General features: G+C 40.4%; 2 protein-coding genes and 1 long non-coding RNA gene across 3 annotated transcripts; all 3 read right to left on the reverse strand.

The window, feature by feature from the left end:
• Positions 1-1558: 1558 nt before the first annotated feature.
• Positions 1559-2190, reverse strand: LOC141608175 (wax ester synthase/diacylglycerol acyltransferase 5-like). Its single transcript, XM_074427538.1, has 3 exons — positions 2110-2190; positions 1877-2014; positions 1559-1684 (listed from the first exon to the last, which is right to left on the reverse strand). Exons 1-3 carry the CDS (start codon positions 2188-2190, stop codon positions 1559-1561), a joined length of 345 nt encoding a protein of 114 aa, XP_074283639.1.
• Positions 2191-2762, reverse strand: LOC141609168 (uncharacterized). Its single transcript, XR_012527262.1, has 3 exons — positions 2720-2762; positions 2519-2622; positions 2191-2325 (listed from the first exon to the last, which is right to left on the reverse strand). It is a non-coding gene; the product is annotated as an uncharacterized LOC141609168 (long non-coding RNA).
• Positions 2763-15025: 12263 nt separating this feature from the next.
• On the reverse strand, positions 15026-15787 carry LOC141608176 (F-box/kelch-repeat protein At3g23880-like). The gene has a single exon (XM_074427539.1). The coding sequence runs from the start codon at positions 15785-15787 to the stop codon at positions 15026-15028; it is 762 nt and encodes a 253-aa protein (XP_074283640.1).
• Positions 15788-17334: the final 1547 nt, after the last annotated feature.

The following is a 17334-nucleotide window of genomic DNA, read 5'->3' on the forward strand; positions in this document are numbered from 1 at the left end:
AGTCTGCGGTCCTCAGGGGTGGAAAAGAGCTTGGTACCAGAAGTTTCCTCGTCCTCGGATTTCTCAGGGTTCTTGAGTTCTGCATCATATCAAAGAGTAAGAACGGTGAGTGACAAGAGCAATCAAGAATAGACATGCAAAATATACTTACTCTTAGCAAAAATCCAGTGCTCGAACAAGTAATCAGCATGGATGGGGAGGGATTCAAGCTTGACATAGAAGAAATCCTCATACCACCCATCGTCCTTCCCTTTAGCAGCCGACTGAAGAAAATTTTCAGTCTTCTCCACAGCCCTGAAAGTGTATTGGCCATGCCCCAATGACCGACACTCAAACCTATGGGCCAGATCTGACAACCCAATTTCGGCGCCCAGACTGTTGTTCAAAGCAACAGTGGACAAAAGGATTCTCCACGCGTAGGGAGCAATTTGGGCCATGGGTAGGAAATTCAAGCGGATGAACTCTTGAATCATCAAGGGAAAAGGGAATCTAAGGCCAAGGACGAAGGGGTAGGTGTACAAGCAGATCCACCCCTCGCGGAAAGCATCTGCCTTCTGACCGGGTTTTGGGATATAGATCACCACATCATCACCCAATCCAAGCAGGGCTTTAATCCTAGGGATATCCTCTTGGGTTAGGTGGGAGTCTCCAGAGTGCGGTTTTTTGAGGACCCCCTGTGAAGGGAAGTCATCGTTTTCAAGGTCGATGGTGGTGGAGGAGGATGATGTGAAACGGGTTTTGCCATAATAAACGAGGAGAGAGAAGCAAAAGTACCTGAGAAGACGGGAGAAGGCGGCGCTGACAGTGAAAGGACAATTGAAAAAGAGGGGTTTGGGGAGACGGAAATTTGAAGGTTTTGAGGAAATGAAATGATGATGAAAGAGAAAGAGGGGGACGGGTGAGGTTAAATAGGAGAGGGTAGTTGGGGTTTTGAAAAATGTGAATTGAAATGGAGTATGCGAGAAGTCACTCAACGATACACTGCAATTTCCCACTCAAATAATTAGGGTTGCACTTTCGCGGAAAATTGGGGGCAAACTGTTAGGCCCAAAATCTGGATATGGGCTGACTTGGGACAGCAGGCCTGGAAGCATTGTGGGACGCAGGATATCAGGGAGCCAGGGTGACAGCATCAGCAAACGGCGCAGGACGTGGGCTTTGATCCGCATGAAAGAAGCCTATGAGAGTTCTACCACTTACCATATCCAGGGAAGGAAAGTCCTATTCGGCATCAAATTAGGAATAACTTGGAAAGAAAGCAAGAAACCCTAGCTAGCCGAGCTCTCCCTATATAAAGAGCCTCAATGCAAAGAAGAAGGATCATCAGAAAATACGAGAACTACACTCTAGCATTCATAGCAAACGAACGAACTGTATTTCCTCTCGAATTATAGTGAAAATATTGGTGGGATTCCGTCTCCCCCCGCGGTTGTTTCCCACATCGGGTTTTCCGCGTCACCAAAATTGCTTGTGTTCTTTATTTGCATCGCACACACAGGTTAACCTACAAAAAACAATCAAATCATAATACGGACCTAACGCTAAGACTACTTTAACCCTAAATTGGTAGAAATTTACCAAAACAATCATCACATAGTGTTTGTGGATCAGGGATAACATCTTGATCAATGGCTAAAATCAGGGTCATCTTATCCATGTAACTCTGAAAATGGACTATCAATGCCTGCATTAGCAAAAAACATTAACCAACATTAAGTAATCAAGGAAACCACACACAAAATAGTGATGTTAGTTGTTAAGTACTCTTTCCGTCTTTCAATCATTTGTCTAACCTTTATATTCATTATTAGGATCAGTATTTTAATCAAAGGTAAATACATAATTGGAACGAAGAGAGGGAGTAACATGAGTATACTTGTGGTATTCCGCAGGCGCTTGGAGCAATGAAATCAATGGGATGGCCAAAAAAGCTTATTTCTTCCTTCGGACCAACGACGTTTGAAAAGAGCAATGAAGGATGCGAAATAACCCGGTACACTAAAGCAGCGATCGCCTGAAAATCATTAAATCGTCCTATGTGAGAAATTAAACCGTATAAGGAAATACGGTCTCTATTAGGAAAAAGTCGAGGTGATTTAGATATCATACCCGAAGCCCAAGTGTTTTGAGATCAATCCTAGTAATTTTGTAAGTACACAATGCCTCAAGTGAGTGTTTCTTTCTGTCCATTGTCGCCTTAGCATTGCGTATATAATCCAATGGGTCGTTTCTTATCGCGATGTGAAAGGGAAGATGCACATAACCAACTGCATTCCCCCAGTTCCATTTCCCCTTGGTACTCGCCTCCATATTTTCCGCTAAATTCTGTTTACCAAACATCAATGGTTAATTAGATGCTTGTATGTTGTCATTAAATCTATTAGGCGTAATATTAAGAGAATATTATTCTCCTAATATTACGCCTAATATATTAGGCGTAATATTAGGAGAATATTATTCTCCTATTATTACGCCTAATAAAATCAAGACCGTGACACCAAAACAATATGATTGTAACCTCGATGGTGGATACTGGTCTGAGATTCACTATTACACTTGATCTAAAGCGGATATGCTTTGGCAAGTTATCGAATTTCGCCTTCTCTTCTCCTTTTATCTCCCCTGATAAATATAAGACCATTGCAGTTGTAAATTTTATGCAATACAAATAAACAGAACAAATTCATGAGTCGTTAAGCTGTTTGTATACAAGACGGACCATATTTGCGGTTGAGATAATAAGATATGCCTGCCTGTGTAATGTAAAGAATGAAATATTATATATTGAATGAATGAATAATGAGGTTACAGAGGATGCTATTTATACAAAAAGGAAGCCTATTTCTAAGTTAACAAAATACTAGAAAGTAGGATAACACAGACTAGGATATTAACAAATTACATTGACTTAGATATTAACAGCTTAGAGTTTATAGGAGAGGATTGAGGAGTCGGTTGTTGACTTGGAGAGTCCAGTTTTATGATGAACTCGGTTGGAGATGCTTGAGACGATATTATATTCTTAACACACTCCCGCAAGATGGACGGGCGTAGAGTTAGTCCAATCTTGGAAGCAAGCAAAGTGAACCGAGGTCAAGCTAATGGTTTTGTGAGGGTGTCGGCTAGCTGATCATCACCATTGATATGCTGAATTCGGACAGTCCCTAATTGAACTTGTTCACGAACAAAATGAAAGGCTAAAGCGAGATGCTTCATTCGTGAATGAAAGATGGGATTGGCTAAGTAGTTGGTAGCACCGAGATTATCACAGAAAATAGCAGGGGCACTTGCTAGTGATATGCCAAGTTCAGAGAAAAGCGACTTGAGCCATAGGAGTTCAGACGTGGTGTCGGCAATTGCTCTAAATTCAGCCTATGTCGAAGATCGGGATAGAGACTTTTGCTTTCTCGAGGACCATGAAATTGGGTGTCGGCCAAGAAAGACGACATAACCAGTGGTGGAGAGGTAGTTATCATGATCTCCAGCTAAATCCGCATCACAGTAGGCATGAAGATTAAAGGGATTATTTTTACAGAACAACAGACCATGATTGAGGGTACCCTTGAGAAACCGAAGGAGACGCTTGAGAGCACACCAATGCATAGAAGTCGGATGTGTAAGAAACTGAGCCAACTTGTTCACGGAAAAGGCTATATCGGGTCGAGTAAGCGATAAGTATTGTAAGCTTCCGACAATAGCTCTATAATTTGTCGGATCTTCAATAGGCAAAGTGTCTTGACGAACTAATGGAGGGTGGGACATCATTGGTGTAGCTGAGGAGCTGTAGTCGAGCATATCAAAGCGAGCAAGGACATCAGAAATATACTTGGATTGATTTAAGTGCAATCCAGAAGCCGTGGGTGTGACTTCGATGCCTAAGAAATACGATAAGGGACCCAAATCTTTAAGTGAGAATCGAGCAGAAATAGCTGCGATAAAACGAAGGACATCGTTGGAGTTTGGACCTGTAATAACGATATCATCAACATATACAAGTGCAAACAATCGGATGTTAGACTTATCACAAATATATAGGGAGGAGTCCGAAATGGAATTTCGAAAACCATAAGAAATTAAGTAGTTCTTTAATTCCGTGTACCAAGCTCGTGGAGCTTGTTTAAGACCGTAGATAGCCTTGCGTAATTGACAGACATAATCTGATTTTTCCAAATGAACAAAACCCGAAGGTTGAATCATATACACTGTCTCGGTTAATGTCCCTTGAAGAAAGGCATTATTAACATCAATTTGACGTAAAGTCCAGCCATGGGAAACTGCAAGAGAAAGAATTAGACGGATTGTGGTAGGCTTGATGACGGGGCTGAAAGTTTCGGTATAATCAATACCGGGTCGTTGATGGAAGCCTTTAGCAACAAGACGAGCTTTGTTTGCTTGAGACTGCCATCGGGGTTGTATTTGATACGGAAGACCCATTTACAACCAACTATGTTTTGGGCTTGACTGGGTGGTAAAAGAGACCAAGTCTCGTTGCGAATAAGAGCATCAAATTCGGCCTGCATAGCTGCCCTCCAAAGAGGGTCAACAAGAGCTTGTTTTATTGTGTTGGGAGTGGCATGCGAGGAAGGCAGAGAAGCTACTTTGGCATATTTCGGATTCGGCTTTCGGATGTTATTGGAGAGTCGGGTGGCGTGGAGAGGAGGAGGAGGAGGGGGAGGAGGTGGTGGAGGAGAGGGAACAACAGTAGTAGGGTTAGATGTGGGAGAGAGGGGGTGACGGGTGGAGAGGTTGGGGAGGCAGGGGAAGTCGGGGAAGGAGTAGAGGAGGTAGGTGTGGCATGAGAGGCAGGGAAGGAGTAGATGGTGAGAGAACATGAAGGACGAGAGGACACCACTCGGATGGGGTCATGGTGGTAGGAGTTGTAGAAAGATTAAGCAGTGACATGTATGGAAATTGGTCATCTATAAAGCGGACATGACGCGAAGTATATATGCGAGAGGTGATCGGGTCAAGACATAAATATGCACTTTGGGTTTGTGAATACCCGAGAAAAACACATTGAATTGACCGAGGCTCGAGTTTGTGGTGAGTGTAAGGGCGTAACCATGGAAAACATAAGCATCCAAAGCTATGGAGTTTCTTAATATTGGGTTCGGTGTTGAAGAGAACAGAGTAAAGTGACGAGTTTTGGAGCGTAGGTATTGGCAGTCGGTTTATTAAATAAACCGCAGTAGAGAGTGCGTGAGGCCAGTGTGAGAGCGGAACTTTGGAATGGGTAAGTAAAGATAAACCAGTTTCGACGATATGACGATGTCGTCGTTCGGCAAAACCATTATGTTCCGGAGTGTGGGGAGGCGATGTGAGATGGGTAATTCCATTAAGGTGAAGGTGTTGTGTAAGTTTAATAAATTCACCGCCATTATCTGAATAGAATTGACAAATTGATTTGTTAAAGTATTTTTCGATAATGGCACGGAATTTAATAAATGTCGAAGCAGTGTCGGATTGTTGTTTGAGCGGATATAACCAAATATAATGTGTATAATGATCAATGAATATAACATAATATTTGTAGGACTCGAATGAAGTAATCAGGGAGGTCCATAAATCAGAGAAAATAAGATCAAGTGGCGCAGACGAGATAAGACTAGATATTGCAAACGGAAGTTTATGACTTTTATTTATGTGACATGAAATACATTGCTCGGAAATTGGAATGCGTAAATTAAACTTAGAATTGAAAGGCTGCTGAGTTTTATTGGATGGATGGCCGAGTCGATGATGCCAGGACGACTGACCAGGAGCAAGAACGACATGAGCGTGAGGCGGAGATGGCGACCAAGTATACATCCCATCAATTAGTGGATCTTGAAGAAGGACCACTCCCGTCTGAACATCATGAATAGAAAAAGAAGCGGCTAAGAAGGTGGCATACGCATTATTATCACGACAAAATTGGGAAACAGAAAATAATTTACGAGAAATTTTAGGCACTACAAGAACATTGGACAAAAGAATGGGACGAGAGGAGGAGGTAAGAAGAGAAAAAGAACCCGTGTAAGTGATGGATAGAGAATAGCCGTCACCAATGACTAGGTCATCAGGGCCTTCGTAGGCGGAATGGAGAGATAGGGTGTTTAGGTCATCAGTGATATGATGAGAAGCACCACTATTGACGGTCCAAGAATGCGATGGCTGAGGGCTAGAATGAGCAGCAGTGTGAGCTTGAGGACGAGGTCCCTTTGGCTGACGGGTGGGAAACACAACATTGGGATAACGTTGTCGAAGGACACGACAGTTAGAAGCGGCGTGACCAACCTCATCACAAAAGTGGCATCGTCCTTTATACAGTTTGGTGTAGGAAGGTTGTTGAGCAGTGGCGGTTGGTGTAACACCCCCATTTATTCAGGAGCCTTTAGCTAGACATTCCCAAATAAATAGGATTGTTACCATCTCGGTTTTCCGAGGTAGTGAATAACAAAGTACAACAATACCAAAGTACTTTAAATTAAAACTTAATGATTACATGTTTATTACAATTCAGCCAACTAAAATCTTAATATAAAATACAATACAAATCGCAGCGAAAATAAATAAATAAAGTGACATAATTGTTCTATGTGATCTAGACTTCAACTATGGTCCAAGTCAAGCTCTCATCCCAATGCTCCCAAGTCAGCTAATCTTTAGTACCTGTCAAATCTGCTACGCATAAAACGGTTCACCGCAGGTGTTCACGAATACACAGTCAACCGCGAGGTTGAGTAGGAATAAATACTAACAACAAAAACATACGATAAACAACCAATTTCTTTTTTTACATTGCACAACCCCCTGACAACGTGCTCCATCCTTTTACTTAGCACACTTCAGCCGAGCTATACTCGTTACACTAATCATCCCGCTAATCCCTGGTCGGGGCAGCCTCAACCCGAAGGTGAGTAAACACACACTACATTACCAAAAGGTAATGTCTGCCTCAACATATAGTTGAGTAATATCCACCAGATGGCCGACAGACCAATCTGGGGCCTGCCTCGAGTAAACACGATAAATATCGTCTGCCAGAATAAATCTGTTCAACCACTCCATATTACTATAAGTAATGTCTGCCAGAATAAATCTGTTAATACTACAACAATACTCCACCACAATATAACCAACATATACAATGTAATTCTCCCTTCCAACAATTACGATATAATTGACCAACATACGCAATATAAATTTCCCTTCCAACAATTACGATTATATCAACCAACACAATTCACATACGATTAATTCACTTTAATATAACCATCCAACAAACATTATCGAGTAAAAGTTGAGTAAGATTTATCCCTACCTGACAAGCAACCAATTCCAATTAAGCAGCTCAAGCAACCCAATAAATAAAGCACACGAACCCGATAAACAATTCTTCACAAATCGCCACCTAACAAAATATTATAATTATTCCCTTATTAATAACAATTCATTATTCTCATCCTTTATAATTAAACTTATAATTATTATTTATCACTTAACTTAATTACTAATTCATTATTAATTCATTACGATATTCAAATCCCGCTTCAATCATAAAACCCTATTTACTCATAACCCAAGCCACCCAACTTAACCATTAAAACCCGTCACAAATGAATAAAAACACAAACCCATAACCAACCCACGCACAAATACTCAAAACCCACGACACCTTCCCACCATTACCCGTATAAGACCCATCACCAACACCCCCTCCTAAACCCATCTTTCACGACCCCACTAGCCACCATCAACACCACCCAAGCCTGCCGCCTCCTAACCTGCACCACGACATTCCTCAATGACCACCAATCACAAACCTAGCGATCCCCTACAACCCGAACACTCACGCCCTAGCAACCCAACCACAACCTCATCAATACCGAAAACCCGACAATACTTACGATCACCACCACTACAGTCCCCCCCCCCCCCCACCGTACACAGAACCACTACACACGATAGCCTGACCACGCCCTAGCCATACGACACCTGCAACACCTACTAAACCTTGAACCCAACTCAACCCCAACACCCATGCCAACCTGCGAAACGAACTCAAACACGCACCCACTACCCTTGCCACCACCATGATCGCCAGTGGCCACCACCGTGGTCTCCCTTGACACACGGTGGTTCCACCACCTGGCACGACCTCACACACAGCAACCCACAACCACCAAAACCGACATTAACAACCACTATAGCCCCATCCCCTATTTCTCGCTATTCCGACTTCCGCCACCAAAACCCACCACCTGAAACCGCCAAAACAGCCCTAACATGGTCGACTCAACCACCCGGTTCTATCCCCACCTGTGGAAATGGGCCCGCGGGGGCGCTTGGGAAGAACAAGCGTTTGCATTTGTGGAGTCGCCACCAATTTATTGTGGAAAATTGAAAACTGTTCGAATACCTCGTGCCATGTCAAGACACAAAGTAGTGACATGAACACCAAGAACTCGTTACCCTTAGCATTCTATGTCTAGAATGACTCTCGTGGATGCCAATGAACACGGATGTTCACAGAGATCTGGAGTAAGGGGTGAGGGTACGTATTAGGAAGCTCTTTTGATCGAACACCTAATCCCGCCCGCCTCGATAACGGCCTCTACTAATGATTAGGGAAATTGTCTATACTCGATATATCGTCGATTATATGCATGCAATGCAACATCCAACGTTTTGATCCTAACATGTAAAGAATTAGACTAAGTCGGTAAACATGTAATTAGCACACAAATTGGGGTCGAAGTAGGAATTTAGATCAATTACATATGAAGGCATACAAGTGATATGATACATGGAATACAATAAATACAATAAAGAAAAATTACAATAATGAAAATTACAATAATTACATTGGGTTTAATTGATTTATGTCGAAAATACATCCAAAACGGATAATTTAGAAAAGAGAAAGGAATAAATGAAAAAAACGAACAGAATATTAGGTGATAATACGGTTAATAGTTAATTAATTATATAACTAAAACTAGGTCAAGGCAAAACAGAAGTTCAAAGACAGAAGTCAACCAGGAACAGGCGCAGCAGAGCTGCGCCCTCTATAAGAGGCGCAGCAGTAGACCTGACCAACAGATCGGGTCGTGTCGGGTTCATGTTCGTGTCACATGTAAACGGGTCACAAACCCTTCAACCCAAACCCGACCCATTTAAATCTCGTGTCGTGTTCGTGTCGACCCACTTACATAAATGGGTCATCAAGCCTCAACCCTAACCCGCTAATATCGTGTCGGGTTCGGGTCGTGTTTTCGTGTCATGTCAATATTTGGAAAGTTTTAAGTATATTTATGTGATGAAAGATAAAAAAATTAGGATTAATTTATTAAACAGGTCATTCGTGTCGGGTTCGTGTTTGGAGAGCTCAACCCAAACCCGACCCAATTAAATATCGTGTCGTGTTCGTGTCAACCCACTTACATAAATGGGTCATTGAGCCTCAACCCAAACCCGTTAATTTCGTGTCGGGTTCGTGTCGTGTTTTCGTGTCGTGTCATTATTTGCCAGCTCTACGCAGCAGTCACTGCGTCTGTTCCTTGGCTCAGTTCTGGCTGTGAAGCCGGAATTGCAAGTCGTTAATGTTAATTGGTGATTTAAATGATCGATTAGTATTATTTACTCGGATGAAAGTGATTAGCAGATTATTTACATATGATTGATGGTCATGAAAGCGATAAACATGGACAAAAACTAATTAGGACAAGTATTACAAGATTAATAATGATTAATTGATGAATGAACTAATTAATTAGGGTTTAGACAAACTATTAATGACGAATTAATGATGGATATGATGAACAAAAGGTGAAAAACATATCAACGACGAATTCCAGAGACTCAATATTGACGAATCGAATCTCTACAACCCGGTTTTGATTTTAATGACGAAAACTCGCAAATATTGGTTATAAGGGATTTAAGTCGAGATTTAATGACGAATTAAATACTAATGACGATTATTAACATGTTTAAAATTATTAAATTATCGGGTTAAAAGAAATATGAACAATTGATAACAAAGCAAAACAATCGAATTATCAAAAGACGAAGGAAGAAGAAAGGAAGCAGGAACTGCGGCAGCCTCACGAAGAGGCGCAGCAGGTACTGCGTCCCTTCGAAGAGGCGCAACAGTTGCTGCGTCCTTTCTCGACGGTTGTCCTCTGATAATCCGTAAAAAAAGGTTTTAAACAAAGGGTTTTAGAAATCGGTTTTAATTGTATTGTCGACATAAACCTTACATTAATGATTACAATAAATAAATAACAATAAACAAAAAGAGAGATTTACACCCTCAGACTTACATGTTTGACGAAACGAGATGAACTAAGTTAACGTTTAGTGATGCTCGACTCGAATGTAGATGAAAGTGCCCTCGTAAGAGGAATTTAAAACAGATTGATTAAGTTGATTATGGTGGAGTTGGTCAAATTGGTCGGTCATGCAAAACGAGGCTGGTACTCAGAAAGATCCGAGCTTACGTGGTCGAATGTTCAAGCACGTAGGCGCCAAAAAGTAAGAACGTGGTCTAGACACTACTACAAAACTTGTGATGGACATCGGACTTTTCGCTATATGGACATCGGATACACACCCGATGTAGAGTTTGGTCATGTCCATTGTGGATTAATGGACATCGGATTTTAAACCGATGTCCATTTGATCAATGGACATCGGATTTTTAGGAAAACCGATGTCTACTTGATCAATGGACATCGGATTTTTAGGAAAACCGATGTCTATTTGATCAATGGACATCAGTTTTTTGCAAAAATCCGATGTCTATAATTATTATTTTTTATAAAAAAAAAATATTACGCTGTTGCCAATATTAGTCGTACACATGATGACAATGCAAAATGATTCCATAATCAACAAAAAATATCTGTATACAATCAATCGGTTATCAAAAGTCAATTACAAAAAAATTTCATCTACTGTGTAAAATTTACTTAGACGACTAACCTATATAAAAATATCTTTTATACCCATGGAAGATCTTCGACTATCCTGCCATTTCTCTCGAAGCTCGGAAGTAATTGCTGCAATACATCATACACAATATAGATGAAAGACTACAAGGCTGAAATGCAACAAACCAGTGTTGGTGACGATAAGAATATTATTGATAACAAGCGAGTTCGAATTTGAATCACATATACTCATCAGGTCCAACACTTTCTCATAAATCTCTTCCGATGATAGAAGCTTCTGGCTACACAGGAACGTCTCCTCAAAAAAAGTTTTCAAATATTCAGTGTACGATCTCCTGTAAAAATTAGATATGAACTTGTGATACAGATCAATTTAAGGAAACCAAAAACAAAAATTAATAGCAGGCACACTCACGCAAGAAACGGATGAAGAGCAGGACCACCTAAAGAAACCTTTTTCAGACTGTTCTCATTGCCCTGACAAGACAACGTAACAGGCTAAGCAACTCTTTCATAGTTACTTGGTATAACCAATAATCAGGGCAACTATGGGTGCCCGTCTGGAAAGATGAAAGATATAAATCACCTTATACACATGAAAATACGCGGTTATAGCAGCTCTTTGTTCATTGGTTAACCTGCAAAGAAAGTATGACATCTGAGATTTAAGTAGTTTCCTGCATATCATGGAATACCTAAGATCAAGATCATTTTCAACTTGTTTTTATACCTTCTTGCTTTTACATTTCCAGAGACGTAACTTGTTCAAGTACAGTCACATATAATGCAGAACACTATCACACACACTTGCCAAAGTAAAATTCTAGAGGATGAAAGCACAATTAGTAATATCAATTTTTTTTACTGAAAACAACATTTCATTTTAATACAATCATACAATTTAAGGCCTTCTCCGTTCTTAGCAAAATCAAAAGTCTAGGTATTAGGTTTTAAGAAAGTGGACATGAGCGAGAAAGATGACAAATGTAAATTATACACAATATAAGTTAACTACCTCTAAGAGCGTGTCCACAACTTTAATAGCAATGTCATCGAGGGCCAACAATCACAAAGAAATGTCGGCCCAGAGCGAAAAAAATCGACATCGTCGTAATCCGTCATATTCTGCAGAATAAAATGAATTATAAGCGAAAAGCATACTAATTTACCCAATATGTTGGCAGATACGGAGTACTTAGTAGTTGTATCATACAATATCAAATACGAGCTCTCTCTCCACAGGAGTAATTTGTGCATAGGCGTGTCGCTTGGATGGCTGCAGAGAAGTTTAAGTACACGATAATTAGACAGCAGTAGTCCATAGGTCAAATTTTCAGACAGTTCTCATTGCCCTGACAAAACAACATAGAGGCCTAAGCACGTCTTTCATAGTTACTTGGTATAACCAGTAATCAAGGCAACTATGGGTCTGAATCAACTTTCCTGGCAGATTGATCTCAGTCAACAACAACAACAACAACATTAGCCTAGTGTATAGAGTAGCTGTTAAATTATCGAATGGTTATGTCTTAGAGACCCTCAGTTAAATCAACAGGAAAACAACAACCATGACATTAGCCTAGTGTCTTGGATTACCTTTCCCTCCCGTTCTTAATCTCCCCCATCTTCCATCTCTCAACAACCATTCTAACAACAAACCAATACTGAAATTAACACTGCCCTGAGGAGAAACAAAAGTTACCGACAAAACCAAGCCAGTTTAAGTAGGTGAAACCGCGGCACATCAGAGAACATCGACACCTCACCTTACTATCTTACCACAGTAAGAGAGACGGGATCACGTATACAACGCTAACTCAACCCACTTCTCACACTAACCTACTACCTCCAGGCTCCAACCAAATAAAACTTCCTATTCCTCCCATACCTTCCGACCCTTCCTCGACAGCCAAACAAGGACAAAACTCACACAAACTGATTATCACTGTCATAGCAATACACATGGAACATATAAGAATCCAATTAACCAAATGCTGTCAAAATAACATAGCCTATGCTAAATCAGATAGCACAAAACACAACTATATACAGCAAAAGCGAAACGAGAACGAAGGGGAAAACGCACCGAGTAGCAGCGATAGACTGAGAGGGAGCTTCACCTCTTAGGGTTTTAGCTTTCATCTTCTTCGACAATGCTTCCAATTGATCCAAATTCCTATAAATTTAACTCAAATCATATCAGTATTAGTGAATCAATTATCAAATAAAACCCTAATTAAACGCAACAGCATTAAAATGCTCGGAAATTACAAACTTGTTAACAAAAGAAAATTATAAAAATGAAATTGAAAAAGGAGAAAACCTGGAGAGGAGGGAACTGAGCGGAAGGGGCGGCTTGTTCGCAAAGCTTAGAAGAAGAGTGAAGAAGGTTAGTGAAAATGAGACGGCCATGGTGCAGGCGTGGTGGTAGGCCGGTGGTGCAGTCGTGCAGGCGTGGTTGGAGGCACCACAAAAGGAAAAGAGAAAAAGAGCACCAAAGGAAAAGAGGAAAGGAGAAGGAGAAGGGCGTGGTCGGAGGCAGGCCTCTTGCGGCAGGCTGGTGGTGCGAGGCCGGTGGTGGTGGTGGTGGTGACGGGCGATTTGGTGCGCGATTGAAATTGATTTGGGGGAAATGAAGGAGTGTCGCGATATTTCTTTGAATAAAGAAGCATGTGACGGTCTATCCGTCACAAGTCCGTCACAAATTCCGAGTTTTCATATTCCTTTATGTGACTAATTGTTCGTCACAAAAGGAATTATGTAAGGGTTTTGGGGGTTAGGGTTTGGGAGTGAGAGTAAGGGAGAGGGATTTGGGGAAAAATATTTGTAGTCGAAATTATAAGTGATGGTGGTGAGGTAAATATTTTTGCTGCTTATAATTTTAACTTTAGATGCACATCGGTTAAATGCAATGTCCCATGTCCATGACTTTTATATAGACATGGGTTTTATTAAATATCACATGTCCTTTAAAATCAGAAATAATGGACATGTGTTTCTTAACGCAACCGATGTACATATAATTATATGCACATCAGTTTTTTGCAAACAACCGATGTGCATGTTATGTACATCGGTTTTTCAGATAATCCGATGTCCATCGACTGATGTCCATAACGAGTTTTGTAGTAGTGAGAATGCAAAGGGAGAAGAGAAGGGCGGACACTCGCGTGAGAAATATGTGAGACCGAAGGTCTCTATTTATACTAATCACGTGGAGGAAGTAGGGTTTTCGGAGAGACTTTGGAAGTGAATCTCGAAAAGATATGAAAAGATACGAAAAATACGCAGAAAAGGACTTGGGAAGAGGCGCAAAGAGATCAAGCGCGTCCTCTTGGAAGAGGCGCAGCACCTGCTGCGTCTATTCCCAAGTGGTTTCCTTCTGCGGAAGAAAGATTTCCGTGTTTAGTTTATGGAATAACGGAATAATTTGGTTTTCCTTAATATTTTGTGTGAATATTACGGGAAATTGTTTACCAAAGATTAAAAGATTTATAAAATATGGAATAGAAATATCCGGAACATTCCAGAACATTCCGACTCGGCATTTTAATGGCTGTTAGAAAATGAAGACGGTTTTAGGCCCGGACTCCAAATGTACTCTAATTACTGTCAAAACGATCGTATCGGCACGTAGATGACAATTAAGAGGTAGACATAAATGTTTGAGCGATCACTCGACGATAAACTTACAAACTGTCACAAATCGTTCCGCGTACCAAACATGCGGCCCAATCATCACCGGGTGGTTTGCGGAAGGTGTAGAAATGAGGTATCTACAGAGCCCCCACTTTGACTGAGGCTTGGACAAGGCGAAAGTCAAAGTATAGCCATCAGGTCAATCGAAGATTACAACCTGACGACTATGGCGACGCGAGGCGGTTCAAGGGGTCTGAACCAAGGACCTGTCGTCGGGAACATTTTAGAGTCTGACGACTATCGGGGAGGGTCGTTTAAAGTCCATTAGACTACGTAAGTAGGCTCGCCAGCCATAAGAAGAAACCATACCTGAGATACCCCTGGGTGAAACGAGACTGAAGACGCTTCGGCAAAACTTTTTGGTCTGAAGATAACTTGGTGTCTGACTACTACGAGCGGCCCAATACAATTTTTTCATTAATAAGCAGAGCTCGTCCATAAGGAAAGACAGCATCATGATCAAAATCAATTTTCCTCCACTTATTTTCCTTGAGGGAGAAGATATGGACAATACTATTGGTACTAGAGTATTCACCTTCTCCGATATACGAAAGCACTTTCAAAATTCGAACATATTTGTAGTCATTAACAGACGATACATATCCAAATCCAGGAGCTACAAAAAAGTATTGTTCTTCATTAAAACACTCTAAATACCCGTATGACGCATATTTGTGCAGCTTACGAGTAGCCGGGTTCCATATAATAAAATATTCATTAGAAGCCGGTGTTGCACCGAACGTATTACTTAAACAAATCAACCCATTACAACACCCTGTAAGTTGGAGATCATCTTCCTCGTCGTCAAAGTCGATGTTTAGTTTAACCAAATTACCTTGTACATTACTAGAAATTTGATCATCATTATCATCATCATCATAAGAAAATAGGTAGCAATTAAGACGGCATTTGATAAACAAGGTGTTAACAGAAGCAGATGGGTGAGACAAGGGAGATTTCAAAAGGTGGGTATTGGCAAAATTGAAAGAAGAAAGAGTAGAATACCATTGTTTGGAAACTGATTTAAATCGAAGAACGGATTTGACAGGTAATCTTGTAAGTATTTCTTCATTCATCAGATCATCAGAGAAGTATGTTTGTTGCTCAACAACTTGTTTCTTGTTAGCATTAGTTGAGTATTCGTCTCCCATTTTCTAAAACATTCAACTGGTAAACGTATAATAAGGATAAAGAAGTGTGTATTTTATGTGTTTCTAGGATACAACATATATACATCTTTTGAAGGTGGGCATGTGGCCGTACTAATTTGCGTGTCACACTATCACAGTATCACATTAATGAATCTAGATACATACATGTGTTGAGCGTAGGTCGTTTAGAGGTGGCCAACATTGCGGGTCATCCTAATTCCTAATCCGTCCCATGGGTCTCATTTCCTCCTATTTGGTTTTACCCAAGCCAAAATATTTTCCGACCAAGTGAATTTCCGGACTCAATCTTAACGCACACCTGACCTTTCCGGCCGGCCCCGAATCCCAAGCCAGCCAAAATATGAACATATGTTTACCTTTCATGGTAATTTAGACCCAGCGCCGACCTGTAATGGGCCAGGCGAGGGTGCAACCTCAGTTAATCTTAATAGAGGTCATGACTGGTGTGTGCTTCACAGGCAACAAACTCAATGCTTGACATATATAAGGTCCCCCAAATAAGGAGGCCTAGTAATAGAATTTGGAGGCCTAGTAATACCGCATAGCACTGCAAAACATAAAAATAGACTACTGAATCAAGGAAGGAAAGAGTGTAAGAACTCACGAACAAACACTTATTATCATATGTGTTTGTTTAAATTGTGTTGCTATAGTTCTATCCTTTTTGTTTAAATTTAGTAGTTGGAGCAATTACCATGAGAAATTGGCCGAAATCAGGTTGGCCTAGTAGAGTTAACAAGCACAGCAGGAAACTCCCAAGGGGCTATTATCTAAAATAGAGGACGTTTGGAGAGCAATCAAAGCAAAGAAAGCCCGGGGCACTTGGATGAGATACAATTAGACAGTACCAATATGGTTAACACATACATTTACAATTTATATATTGAAATTACGATGAGAGGTAAAATTAATCAACAAATTATGAGACACGTTCACCTCTCCCGCTGTTAATATTATTACTGTCAGTACATCCCCGATTAATACTATTACGTTCACTACTGCGGTTTGTTTTACTACTCCTACTATTTTTATGGTTAACCTGTTAGTTTTGTCAAACTCGTATATTTAAATAAATTAATATTTTTTTTTTAAATCGAATTGTTAGTTAATTTTTCATACTCTCTCCGTTGTTCCTACTTTTACTTTCATTACATTTGTAGTGATCACTATTACTTTCACTTCTCCCCCCCCTCATTATTTTTTTGGGTTATTTCTCAAGAATAATCCAAACTAAGCCCTATCTTCTTATATTAACCCATACTACAATTTAACTGAGGAAAAGCCAAAATTTAACATTACTTAACTTCTAATAAACTGATGGAAGGGTAACCTTGAGAACCGGTTTCCCCTTGAAAGTTACCTATTAACATCTAATTACTGTGTTTCATTTTCACACACTCAATTTCACAAACCCAAATATGAAAACCCTAAATCCCTAAAATAATTTCTAATTAATCAAAATCAATCCTCATCTTTGCGAAATTAATCAATCCTGAAGCTTCATCTTTGCGAAATCAATCATCAAT

This window comes from Silene latifolia, chromosome 10 (assembly GCF_048544455.1).
Source record: "Silene latifolia isolate original U9 population chromosome 10, ASM4854445v1, whole genome shotgun sequence".
Lineage (NCBI taxonomy): Eukaryota > Viridiplantae > Streptophyta > Magnoliopsida > Caryophyllales > Caryophyllaceae > Silene > Silene latifolia.